This window comes from Mustela erminea, chromosome 8 (genome assembly GCF_009829155.1).
Source record: "Mustela erminea isolate mMusErm1 chromosome 8, mMusErm1.Pri, whole genome shotgun sequence".
Classification (NCBI taxonomy): Eukaryota; Metazoa; Chordata; class Mammalia; order Carnivora; family Mustelidae; genus Mustela; species Mustela erminea.
Window position 1 is genome coordinate 61,001,236 of NC_045621.1, and position 13,470 is coordinate 61,014,705.

The window sequence follows — 13,470 nt, forward strand, 5'->3', positions numbered from 1 at the left end:
TCATTAGTTCAGATTAGTGAAACCTGATTAGTGACCGGAAGCTTGCTGAGTCCAGCTACTTAAATGCTCTAGATTAATGCTATATCCTGAAGGAGATAGAATATTTTTTGGCACAAAGAAGATGGTTAATAAAATTTGGGGGTTTTTAAAATATTTTATTTATTTATTTGAGAGAGAGAGAGAGAGAGAGTGAGAGAGAGCATAAGCAGGCAGAACAGCAGGCAGAGGGAGCAGGAGAAGTAGACTCCCTGCTGAGCAAGGAGCCCAACTCAAGGCTAGATTCCATGGCCCTGGGATCATGACCTGAGCTGAAGGTGGCCACTTAATGGACTGAGCCACTCAAGCGCCCCTAAAATATTGTTAAATAAATGAATGTTGTCTTCGGATACATACAAAGTCAGGTGCTCAAATATTTTCCCAGTCCAAAAATAAACAAATAAATAAATAAATAAATCCTAATTTCTTAACAACATGCTGAAACAAGACAAGTTGATATCTTTGGTATGAAATTAAAGTTTCACCATCAGACCCTGATATATATCCTCAATATCAGCCATATATATTATGTTCTTTTGTGTGAAAAAGGTCAAATTATAGATTAATTAAAATGAGCTCACTTGATAGAGTAAGCATAAAGTTAAAGGTAATGATACTTAGGGGGGTCCTCTGAGTGGCTCAATTGGTTAAGCATCTGCCTTTGGCTCAGGTCATGATCCCGGGGTGCTAGGATTGAGCCCCATGCAGGCTCTCTGCTTCTCTCTCTGCCCCTCCCTACCGCCTACGCTCGCTCGCTCTCTCTCTCTTCTCTTGCTCTCTGTCTGAAATAAATAAAATCTTTAAAAAAAAAAAAAAAAAAAAAAAAAGGTAATGATACTTAGGAAAGAACTCTGAACCAGGAGGTAAAGCAACATGAGTTTCCCCACACAGACTACCACATGACAGCATTTATAAGCTACCATCATTAACTTTGGGTAGAAAAGGAAAAATGGCATTTTCCGCACTCAAAAAATTAATAGCTTACTATTTTACTCAATTATGCATGAGAAGTCCCAAATGTTACCTTGTTCTCCCTTTCTCTTTAGGTGTCTTCAGTTTAATCAATCAATGAGCACTGGTGAAGCACCCATAATAACATCAGTCGTGAACTCATGAAGCTACAATAGGTGGGAAACTATGTATGCGTTATAGTGAACTCTTACAACCACCTTGCAGAGTTGCTGTTTTCTGTATGTTCTAGCATAAGGAATGAATTCCTAAGAGGAAAATAATTTGTCCTCAGTCACAGTTAGTCAACTGCAGAGTAGCTGATCTCCACACCCATTTCCTTTCCCCCTGCCATTCTGCTGCTGAATCTCCTACTATGTGTGGCCGGGACTGATAAAACAACAATCTGAGGCTTAAAATTCTATTTGGAATGACAGGGGGAAAAAAACTGTATGACCTATTCAATAAAGATAATTCATTATTATTTTCTATGGAACAATATCTAAAAGAAGCCCTGGCTCACCAGAAGAAAACCATGGACATGCATGCTAAAGACTAACTCATGGTCATCACGATCTATAAAACTACAGCTGGTCTCTTCAAGCAAAGAAAATAACCCACATTCTGAAAAGTAAATTATGTGTCATCTGCCTGATTTAAGCAACCTGAAATACTATTTCCAGCCCTCCTAACTACCCTACAGTTCAGCTTCACAGAAAGGTAGCTAATTTAGGGTAGAAATACTGTAAAATCTATTGCAATTTTTCCTCCCAAGTAACAACAGAAGGAAATGACAAAGAAACATACAGTAACCTCATTCATTTATACAAACTTTCCCTGAGGAAACAGGCGGATCTAGAAACAAAGGCATATATAACATGCCAAGTACTGGCGGTCAGTACAGCACAAAATCTTAGCAAAGATTCTGTTCAAAAATAGTCCTCAGAATATCAAAGCCATTAAAACAACTTTAGCACAAGAATTCTGGTATAATAGGTGTGTCCTGTATTATGAATGCCAAGATAAAGGAGCTAAAATAATAACGGACATTCACTTTTTGATCTTAAAATAAAAACCAATCGGATATATTGCAATGCTCTCACAAAAAGATTACATGCTATTCTTCGTCCCGAAAATTTCATAAGCATCATTCACATGTTATTCTTACTCTAGTGTCTTAATCTCTTTCTACTCCTTAAGGAAAAGTTCAAAAGTAAAAAGTAAAAATTAAAAAATATAAAGAATGTTACTTACATTTTATCACAAAAGCAAAACTAATCTTTTATTTCTTTTTGGTGGACTGTGGCTTATTTTCATGAAATTGATGAGATATTTTATGTCTGCACTTCAAGAAATGATAGCTAACTTTGACCAACCTTTCTCCCAACTATGAAAATCAGAAAATCATCATTCTGTGATTGCACATGAGTAATTAAAAAAACAAACAAAACCCCCAGCCAAATATAATCACTCATCAATTAATCTTCAAATTATTTTTTAATTATTTAAACAATAGTTTTAGGGCTGCCTGGGTGGCTCAGTGGGTTAAGCCTCTGCCTTTGGCTCAGGTCATGATCTCAAGGTCCTGGTATTGAGAGCCACGGGGCTCTCTGCTCTGCCGGAAGCCTACTTCCCCCTCCCCCCTCTGCCTGCCTCTCTGCCTACTTGTGATCTCTCTCTCTCTCTCTCTGTCAAATAATAAATAAATAAGTCTTTTTAAAAAATAAAAAATAAACAACAGTTTTACATTGTTTTCTAGCATTTCTCTTTGGGGGGGGGAACTTAGCTACATTGTTACAAAAAGTCAAAACTTTTAACAAACAAGTTACCCCACAAACAGAATCACCAGTGGATTATTCAGACGACTTGAGAGTTCTATGACATAACTGACAATAGGCTAAAGTTTAAAAGAAAGGGAGTCAGTACTAAGCACAGCATTGTGGAAAGGTTAAAAACAGTTGGGGTTTAGAAAGAATGAGTTTCTAGTTGTGTATCTCCATATATACAGCTTTTGGACTCACCACAGCATTTTTTCTTTGTATGAATAAATATCCCCTTTCCTTTGACAAAGTTAAACAGCACTAAGAAGGCATCTAAACACTCCACTTGGAGTTATGACTATATAACTTCACGTTTATGTAGAAAACACCCAAATTTAACCTTAAAGAGTGATGCATAATCATTCCGAACATGAAAATGCAATATAATTATACACTTAATGTTGAATGTATAATGAGTTTGTGTTAAATAATTCTGTTACTCACCTTAGTTTTATTCCCTATTCCATCTGTTCAGTAATTTGCTTTCTAAAGAACATATGCTTAGTGGGAGTAAATAAGACACCACAGAGATAGATTCTCCTCTTATTAATGACATCATTAAATCTGCCTGTTTATAGTCTCAACTATCTGACCTCATGGCCTACATGGATAAATGGATTTGTTTAGTTTATAATCCTCACTGTGTGATGAACAGCAATTAACCAGACAGATAATAACTTGATGCATTTTTTTGATCTTTAAAACAAAATATGGTGAGATTGCATTTTCTGTTATTTTTATGTGTGTGAGTCTTTAATGTTTCTTCATGATTAAAACTGAAAAACATTGCGGGCAGGGGGGTTGGGAGAAGGGGGGTGGGGTTATGGACATTGGGGAGGGTATGTGCTTTGGTGAGCGCTGTGAAGTGTGTAAACCTGGCGATTCACAGACCTGTACCCCTGGGGATAAAAATATATGTTTATAAAAAATTAAAAATTAAAAAAAAACCCTGAAAAACATAAATCTCATGTATTTATTTCTATAGGAAAACTAAATTTGAATTAGGCAAGTCAGATTTCTACAAAGTATTCAGAAACATAGCCCCTGTTTAAAAAATTAACCACTCTGATTCTAGTGAACTTACTATTTTCCAGGTTTTAGATACTTTTTATAATAGCAAGTACATTTATAATTTCAACACTTAGAATCTTGCCTAGGTACAAACAATTGTTACTTCTCCATTCTCTAAGGTTTTTGTAATTTCATAACCTTTGGGAAGGCTTCTTTAAATACCGAGCAGCTATAAGAAATACATTTGCACACTGTTAGTGCGAAGGTAAACTGGTATAGTCACTATGGAAAAGAGTATAGAGCTGCCTCAAAAATTAAAAATAGAAACACCATATCATCCACAAATCCCACATCTGAGTACCTGACCAAATGAAATGAAAAGAGGATCTCAAAGAGATAATTTCACTCCCCTGTCCATTATAGCACTATTTCATAATAGCCAGGACATGGAAACAACTTAATTGCCCATCAATGGATGAATGAATAAAGCAAATTTGGCATATAAATGCAATGAAATCTTATTCAGCCATGAAAAAGGGAAAGAAATCCTGCTGTTTATGAGAACATGGATGAACCTTCAGGGTTTTATGCTAAGTGAAATAAGTCACACAGAGAAAGATAAATACTGTATCATATCAGTATACATGGATACATGGAATCTAAAAGTACTGAACTCAGAAACAGACTAGAATGGGGGTTTCTAAGGCCAAGGGGTAGGGGAAATGGGGAGTTGCTAGACAAAGGGTATAAACTTCCAATTATAAGACAAATAACTTCTGGGCTATAAGTACAGCAGATAATTACAGTTATTTATACTGTATTATATATTTGAAAGTTGCTCAGAGAGATTTTAACCATAAAAAAAGGGGGGGGGCACCTGGGTGGCACGAGAAGTTGAGCATCCAGCCCTTGGTTTCAACTCAGGTCATGATCTCAGGGTCATGGGATCGAGCCCAGAATCGGGCTCCAAACTCAGTGAAGAATCTGATTGGGATTCTCCCTCGCTCTCCTCTGCTCCATTCTGTCTCTCAATCTCTCTCTCAAATAAATAAATTAATTTTTTTAAAAAGTAATTATGTGATGTGAGCTAAGCTGAAGTTCTGGTGGTAATCATTTCACAGTATATATATAAGTGTGTCAAAACAACACACTGTACATCTTAAACTTATACAATGTTTTATGCCAATTATATCTTAATAAAGCTGGGAAAAAATACTTTGTACCACAAGACAATGTTAGTTCACTTTCTTGACCTTATTTCTTTTAACTCCCCAGACAGTGGGAGCCATTCAGAGTACATTTAAAGGAAGCATTTTGATTACCACAGATATTCTACCCCAAAATTTTAGTATACACAAAAAGACTTGTCTTCACATTCATCTAAGATTACATAACACCAGGCATCTATTTAAAGGATGAGGTTAGTGGGGTCTCTAAAAAGAGGATGAAGTTTTGGCACACACATTTTACAAAGGAAATACAGTATTATTTATAAGCAAAGTGTTGAGTCATGTTGTGTTCTTTGGTTAGTTAAGTAAGCAAAATCATACAATCAAGTACCAGCCAAGTCGTAATTTCGACTCACAGCGTTCTTATTCATGGATTATGCTGCAAGAATTAATATTACACTCAGGGTCGAAGAGTAATGTATTAAGGATTGGTTCTTTGTGTTTGTTTAATTTAGGCAAATTTGAATGCTATGCTATTTTTACTCCCTAAACAGGTGTTAATATAGAAAGAACCCGTGCCAGTACAGTATTAAAAAAAAGAATACCAATCTGGGGTTCAAAATGCTAATTATAGTTTGAATTTCTTGTTAAGTAACGTAAACTGAATCTCAGCTTACTTATTTGCTATTACTTATTTATTTATTTACTGACACTGAATGAAGAAAATATTCAAAGTACACTTTATAGGGTTCTTGTATTATAAGAGATAGTGATTAGTACTTGGTAAAATTTAAAGCTCTAGATAAGTATAATTATCATAGTATTTATTGAAATGTTCATGATAATTTGAAAGGAAAATCACCATAGCTTAAAGCCTGAAAGTATATCAAACATAATAATACATAATAAACAATAGTAATAAATAAAATTTTAAATAAAACAAAATTTTAAAAAATAAAATTTAGACAATAAAACATAATAAACAACAGTATTATATGAACACACAGAATTTAATGGATTAAGTATTATATTTAAATTTTTCTTCTTCGCCAAAAAGCAAAAATTACATCATCGCATATACATCTAATGTGTCAAGGAGAATAAATGATATAAATTAAAATGTCAATTCCTAAAACCATTAAGTTCTTCAGCTTTTTCTATAAAAATTCTGACAGAGTCCTTAGATATATTAAAATGTTTAAAAGTAATAAGAGCTCAAAGAAAAACATTAGACCATTTTTAAAAGCAGAGGCTGAGGAATTTTAAAGTTATCATAAGTTTACAAATCATAGGTACTTACAATTCTTTCATAAAACCTCCATGAAATGGTACCGTTCCTTTGGCTATTTACTCGTAGAGAATGCTACACCAACTGTCCTGTTCTGTTACTGACTCTTCTGTTTATCATGTGTTGTCAGTGCCAGGCACTTCTTACCTCTGGCAAATATGCAAAAGAAGGAATTTACTGGTCTTTCAAAATCATTCCGGGAATGATCATGTAACATTTTCACAGCTTTTTCTGAAGGAAATGTGTTTCATATAGAAGTTTTAAAAAGTTGCTTCTTATTTAGCAGCTTAAAAACCAGAGATTCGCTGTTTTTATCTGTTTTTATAAAATTATAAACTCTTGCAGATTCTCTACATACATGATACTTTTAAAGTTTTAAGCAACACCTCACTAGACAATTTAATCAATAGATGCTAGTGATCAGAAATACATCTGTAGGATATTTAAGAAAAATCTTAAAATTATCTGTAGGATGATAATTTGAAAAAAGTTGGGTAGATTTTTAAAAAAATCAGAGAAAAGTTCAGGTATCTGATTTTGTAAAAAGGAAAAGGAAACAGGCACATTTCCTGCAGAAGTCCTAAGACTTCTATTTGTTCAAGGCAAACACCATTTCCCGTCATAAAAACCCTAATACAGCCAATGGAAGCTGATAGTTGAGTTAAATGGCTCTACCCCTACCAGACCAGAAGACTATGGCCCTGATGTGAATGGAGTAGCAACTGAAAGGTTAGATTTTATATTTCTTTTATAAATCAAAGGTTATCTTTGTAACAATTCAGAGTTTTTAAGGATGCTCAAAATCAAATACAGATTATTCAAATAATAGCAACAGAAACTGCGGTCCAAAATTACGTGTCCCATTATTTTCACTCACAAAAGCATTATTTCTTTTTCTACTTGTGCATATTGCCTTTGATGCAAGCTATAGCCTCAAATAAACCGAGAGCTTCCACTGGGATTTCCTTCCAATGTTGATGGGAACCAACAGTCTCCAAAAGAGCTCTGTTTTTCACTTACATCTCTCTCCAATACAAAACCTCTTTAAAAGGATGTCTATACTTTTTTGTCTATTTCCTTACCTCATATCGGCTCATCAGTCCACTCCCATTTGGCTGGCACTCTTTTTTTTTTTTTTTTTAATTTATTTATTTGACACAGAGAGATCACAAGCAGGCAGAGAGGCAGTCAGGTGGGGGGTGGGGGGGCGGGCAGACTCTGTGCTGAGCAGAAAGCCTGATGCAGGACTGGATCCCAGGACTCTGAGATCATGACCTGAGGTGAAGGCAGAGGCTTAACCCCCTGAGCCACCCAAGCACCCTTTGGCTGGCACTCTTCACCTTACTGATACTGTCCTACAGTTTCATATCACCAAATACCTTTATGTTGCTCTGGATAAGAAGAGACCTTGTCTCTGTTCTTATCTCACTTGACTTCTTAGCACTACTCTAAACATCTGATATTACCAATCCTGAAATACTTTCCTGGAACTAGATTCCTACATATCATACCTTCTGGTTTGCCAAGGGAGCCACAATTTACCTCTGTTGTCCTTGCTTTAGTATAGTAGTTGAGTTTTAGTAAAACCCAAATCCCACCACACCCCTGCTTCCTTCTCCAAGGTGTCCCACGTGGCATAATCAATCACATGGTCACCCCACTGGGATATTAATGCCCATTTTCTTTCTTTCTTCTTCTTCTTTTTTCTCTTTTTAGTTTTATTTATTTGAGAGAGAGAGCGATGGACCATGATTGGTGGGGAAGAGCAGAGGGAGAGGGAGCAGAAGTCTCCCTGCTGAGCTGGGAGCCTAACTTGGAGCTCAATCCCAGGACTCCAAGATCATGACTTAAACCAAAGACAGAAGCTTAACCAACTGAGCCACTCAAGTGCCCCAAGCCATTTTCTTTATATCTCTTGGCTATCTAATTAGACATGTCAATTTTGGCAATGCCAAAAACAAAATCTTCACTTCTCCTCCCTTAGTCTTCTCATCTCAATAAACAGCCACAGGAAAGCCAAAAATCTGAGGGTTAACTTTGATTCTCTTTCCTTCACTGTTCAAATGTAGTCTAAAATCAATGCTGAATCCATATACTCAATCTCCATTACAACTTCGGGTCAACCTATCCCTTCCACATACACCACCAGTACAGTCTCCCTGCCTCTCTGCTGTCATGCTGCAATCCAATCTTCAACAGGGATGGTTTTTATTTTTATGTTTTTTTTAAGATTTTATTTATTTACTTGACAGAGAGATAGCAAGAGCAGGAACACAAGCAGGGGGAGTGGGAAAAGGAGAGGCAGGCTTCCTGAGGAGCAGGGAGTCTAATGCAGGGTTCCATCTCAGAACCCTGGGATCATGACCTGAGCCAGCTGAAGGCAGACACTTAACAATTAAGCCACCCGGGCACCCCTACAGTGATCAGTTTTAAATATAAACTCAATCAACTCATTCTCTGTTGTAAATCCTCCAAAGGCTTCCTATGGTTTTAAGAGTAAATCCCAAAAGTTTCATCAGTGCATAAAAAATCCAACCAGACTGGCCCTATCTCAGTCTCAGACTCCTTTCATAAGCCTTCTGTACGCTAGCAACACTGACTTTCTTGTAGGTCTGTTATTCATAAGCCTCCCAACCTTAGGGGCTTTGCCTTTGCTGTTCCCCAGACCTAGAATTCTTTTCCCCCTGTGCTTTCCTCTTTCCTCATCACTCATATCAATTTAAATGTTAACTTCTTGTAAAGACTTTCATGGATATTGTCTAAAGCAGCAAACCAGTTGCTATGACATCACCCTATTTTAATTCTCCTCAAAGCATTTATCACTGTTATTTTTCTTTTATTTATTTTTTCTGGCTGTTCTCACAAAACCCGGCTTCCACCCTACCCCTCCTCCACTCCCTAGAATCAAAATTCTGGGAAGAAGATACCTCGCTAGTCTTTCCGAGGCAGGATATCTCCCAGCTTCCCACAGGCACTCAGGCCCAGGCAGGACTATCTTGTCAGAACAGGAGGGTCCCTGGGAGCAAATCTAGCAACAACGCCCTTTAGCTCCTGCAGCAGAGACCACATGGACTAGGATTCCCCCACCAGCCCCCGTTCCAATAAATCAGTCTAGAAGGAAAGAAGAGCTAAGGTGGTAGAGCTCCATTAGTATAGACGTGAAATTAAAAGAAGAGTAATGTTAATAAGGAAATATGGGTTAGGCCCCCATCTGTGGGAAGGTTCTTCAAGCTGCACTTTGACCTATTGACAACGGTTTGCTTCATGCACTTCTTATATTTTAACTAAAAGGTAGAAATACAATTATTCTTATTCTGTAGTTCAGATAAGTAGTTGCAACATCACCCCACTATCCTATAATTCCAGCAAAGAGCTACTTTTGCTTAAAGGCGGAAGCAGTCTAGCAAGATAGTGCTGACTACCTGGGCTGATTCCTAGGTCAAGTATAGAGCAAGTGACTTATCCTCACTCTATCTTAGATCCTCATCTGTAAAATGGGGTAATAACACCTACTCAGGAGTTTAATATGCTACTATAAAGAAAGTTCTCAGCACAACAGTCTGCAGCATAGAAATAGCTAAAACTTACTGAGTATTCTAATGTCCCAAAAGAGAACATAAGCAGGCCTTTGCAATAAACATTTTTGACAGTGAAATTAATTCTACGCTATCCCTTTTATAAAAAAAGTATATCAGTTTAAAAAATGTAAATCTATAATTTATTAGTCAATTTACACTTAAAGATACAAACATAAACACAGATGCATACTTTTTTTTTTTTTTAAAGGCCTCTGGGTGAATCACATGGAAAATTTTTAAGATTTGTTATGAGGGCTTTTTCTAGATCAACTTTCTTAGTGTGGCTTCCTCTTGGAAAATAATTAATAATTCAACATTAATTCTAAAGCTAAATATGATTATTTTCCTTGGTTCCTAGGATATTGGGTTACAAGCTCTACAAAGACACAGGTATTACGATCACTGCCTAGTATGGACAGAAGCTTCAGTTCTCCTATTCATTCAGGAACCACTCTACTTCTGTGTATTTCCATCTTAGTGCCTTATTTAGAAGCCAAATGATGTTTGCCCTGGGCGGCCCTGCCCATGTCTCTGCCGGGTGAAGTGGAAATCCAAACGGCAGAGTAAGCAACAGACACAGTGGAGAAGCTATGTTTTCATGAAGACAGGCTGTCGCCTTGTGAGGTCTCTGGGCAAGAAGTAAATATGATTCTCAGTCAATAATTTGCTCTTCCACTTAGTCAAGCTCCAGAATAGACACCCTTTAAGAATACCTTGCCTGTGATGTGCATATTTTCCTCTGGGCGTTTCCTTCGTCTTGGGAGAATTTTAAATAGATACATGCCCCCTTCAGAATTCTACCAGCAGTGAGCAATCTGTTTCCTTCCATAATATTCTGAATTTCATAATGTTGCATTTTAATTGTGAAAGTAACTTTCACTACTTTAAAATCAAAAGCACAAAAATAAGATTCAGCACCTTACATGTAGATCATAATGAATAACACATAGAGAAAAACAGACATTTATCTTCTTTGCAGTGATTAAACTTTTTTTTATTTAAATCAGAAAGGCTTTTATTTTTTAGGTGCCCTATATCCACAGGAAAAAAGAAAAGAAAAGCACAATAATGGTCTATGTCCCAAAAAAAAGTACATCAATACTAATGGATAAGGTTGGAACAGTTCTGTAAAAAGTCACTAAAAATAAAATTATTATCAACAAACTGTAGCTGTATTGAGCTAACGTTTTGCAGAGTGGGTAGGGGCAGAGCAAGAGACAGAGAATCTTAAGCAGACTCCACACTTAACTCATGAGCTGAACATGGGCTTGATCTCATAACCCTGAGATTATGACCTGAGGTGAAATCAAGAGTTGGATACTTAACCTATTGAGCAACTAGAAGCCCCTAACATTTTAATTTTTAGATAAAAGAATGCTTTGGCATCATCATGAGCCCACATACTGTGCACTTTCTGCAGACCAGGCTTTTTGTAAAGTGCTTCTCAAGAATTCCTTCATCCTTTCTCATAATAAGCCAAGCAGGCATTCTGCTGAGATACCTAAGAATAGGAACAATTTAGAGTTAATGAGGTACCTAGGAGGCAGTATTTGAATCTAGAACCTATACTCTATCCATTAAACTTAGAGTCTAATTTAATTTCAAATGTGTTCCAAATTAAATTTTCCACCCTGATTTTATTTTAAAAGCTTGAACTATGAAATGACTTATCTATAGGTGCTCTGTACTCAAAATATTTAAAAAAAAAAAAAGCATGAAGTAACTACATGCCCAGAGAGAAAAACAATAAAACTGACTTATTTTCAACAGACATCAAGACCATAAGAAGGTATTCAAATCCCACTGTTGCTTTTTCAGAAAAAATGTAAAAATCATTTCCTAAATAATTGACATTATCAGTGTGTATATTTTTTAAACTGAACAAAGCCATGCATTATTTTCTTAATAGTGTTTTCTCTTTAACCTCAGAGAAACTATCCAGTAGAAAAAAAGGAATTTTTATCCTTATAATTTTTCATTTTAACAATACTTCTAATTCCCTTGTTACTTTGTATTGCCTTTTATGTTTTATAATTTAAGATTTCCATAGATTACAGAAGTAGGAATACTCCTTTTTTTTTAAGATTTTACTTATTTATTTGAGAGAGAGAGAACATGTGTGGGGGGAGAAGCATAGGGAGAGTGAGAAGCTGAGCAGGGAGCCTGATGTGGGGCTCCATCCCAGGACCCTGGAATCATGACCTGAGCCAAAGGCAGATGCTCAACTGACTGAGACACCCAGGCACCCCAAAAGTATGAATAATTTCTCAGTATTAGTATGGTTATGTTTAAATGTTATCAATAATTCAGTAGATTGTCTAGCTTTTCAAGATTTTTTTCTTAAATTATGCAAAGGGAAGATTAAGCCTTCAGCACATGATTACGATGACCGTGTGTGGGGACTGCCACACAATAATCCAACGTGTGTCAACATGCCACAGGTCTTTCAGAGAGACAGGACAAACGCCTCTTGGGTTGTGGACTGTGGCCTTCAGCAGCAGTGTCAGGAGCACGTGTTCTGGCTGCCTGCGTAGATCCAGATACTAAAAATCCAGACACTAAAATCTCTTCTTCCTTCCCAGACATTCCAAACACACCCAAGATTTAGATCAGCATTTTAATTCGAGAGATACAAAGTTAAAACCGTCAAATACCAGGGGTGCCTGGATGGCTCAGTAGGTTCAGCGTCTGTCTTTGGCTCACATCATGATCCCAGGGTGTGGGATCAAGCCCCATGTCAGATTCCCTGCTCAGTGAGGACCTGCTTCTCCCTCTCCCTCTGCCCCTCCCTTCCCCCCCCACCTCACCCCCACCTTGTGCGTTCTCTCTCAAATAAATAGAACGGGGGGGGGGGGTGGTGCGGGGAGGGGGACACCAATCATGGGAGTGGATGTTGTCACACACTCCACAGGTGCTGAGGCAGCCGGAAGAGGGGGTGGCAGCAGCAAAACTAAGATCCAGGGCAAGCCTAAGATCTAGGCAAGAGAAGCAGCAGGTCCAAGTGGGCCACCCTAACCTTCTATGGCTTCCTTTCTCTCCTCAGTTCCTGGTGTTCTCTCTCATTTCACAGCATACACAGCACTTAACTCTTAACTTCATTCATATTAATTTTATAGACTGACTAAAATGCCAAGTTTTCATTTATGCATGTTTTATATTCGCAAATAAGATCTTGAAGAAGGGAGCACTATCACCATAGGCACTGCACATGGAAGCTACTCAAACACTATGCATATAACCCTAGATTGTCTTACTGATCTATTTTTGTCTCTGTATTTTGAATCTCTAATTAAATTTTAGTTCCTTTCTTTAAAGAATTCACAGATAGTTCTTCAGTCCCACAAGTTCCCTACACATTGCTAAAGCATATACACAGTTCTCAATACACATATTTTACACAGCTCCTTCTGTGAAACCCTTGGTGATATGTGCATATCTGTTGTCCAAAACACTGGTTCTCCAAAAAAGGCCAGTTCTAATGTTAATTCCTCTGAGAAGACACCCCTATTTCTCTCCCTCTTCCTCCCATTGAGCACCCTAGTTTCCTGTCTTATATTCAGGGAACACTTAGAAAAGGACTTATTACACTTATTACACATCATCTATTTCCCATCCTATGT

The 13,470-nt window shown here is 37.1% G+C and overlaps 1 protein-coding gene across 9 annotated transcripts in view; it reads right to left on the reverse strand.

Annotated features, from left to right (window-relative positions):
* The window catches only part of COBLL1 (cordon-bleu WH2 repeat protein like 1), a 171,702-nt gene that overhangs the window by 88,947 nt on the left and 69,285 nt on the right, over positions 1 to 13,470 (reverse strand). The window contains exon 1 of one of the 9 annotated variants that reach the window (XM_032355782.1): positions 6,285 to 6,688. The exons of the other annotated variants lie outside the window; for them this stretch is intronic. Within the exon in view, the coding sequence (XP_032211673.1) occupies positions 6,285 to 6,295 (11 nt within the window). The 5' untranslated portion in view covers positions 6,296 to 6,688. Of the gene's footprint in view, positions 1 to 6,284; positions 6,689 to 13,470 lie in introns of those variants that run through there. 9 annotated transcript variants of the gene reach the window in all.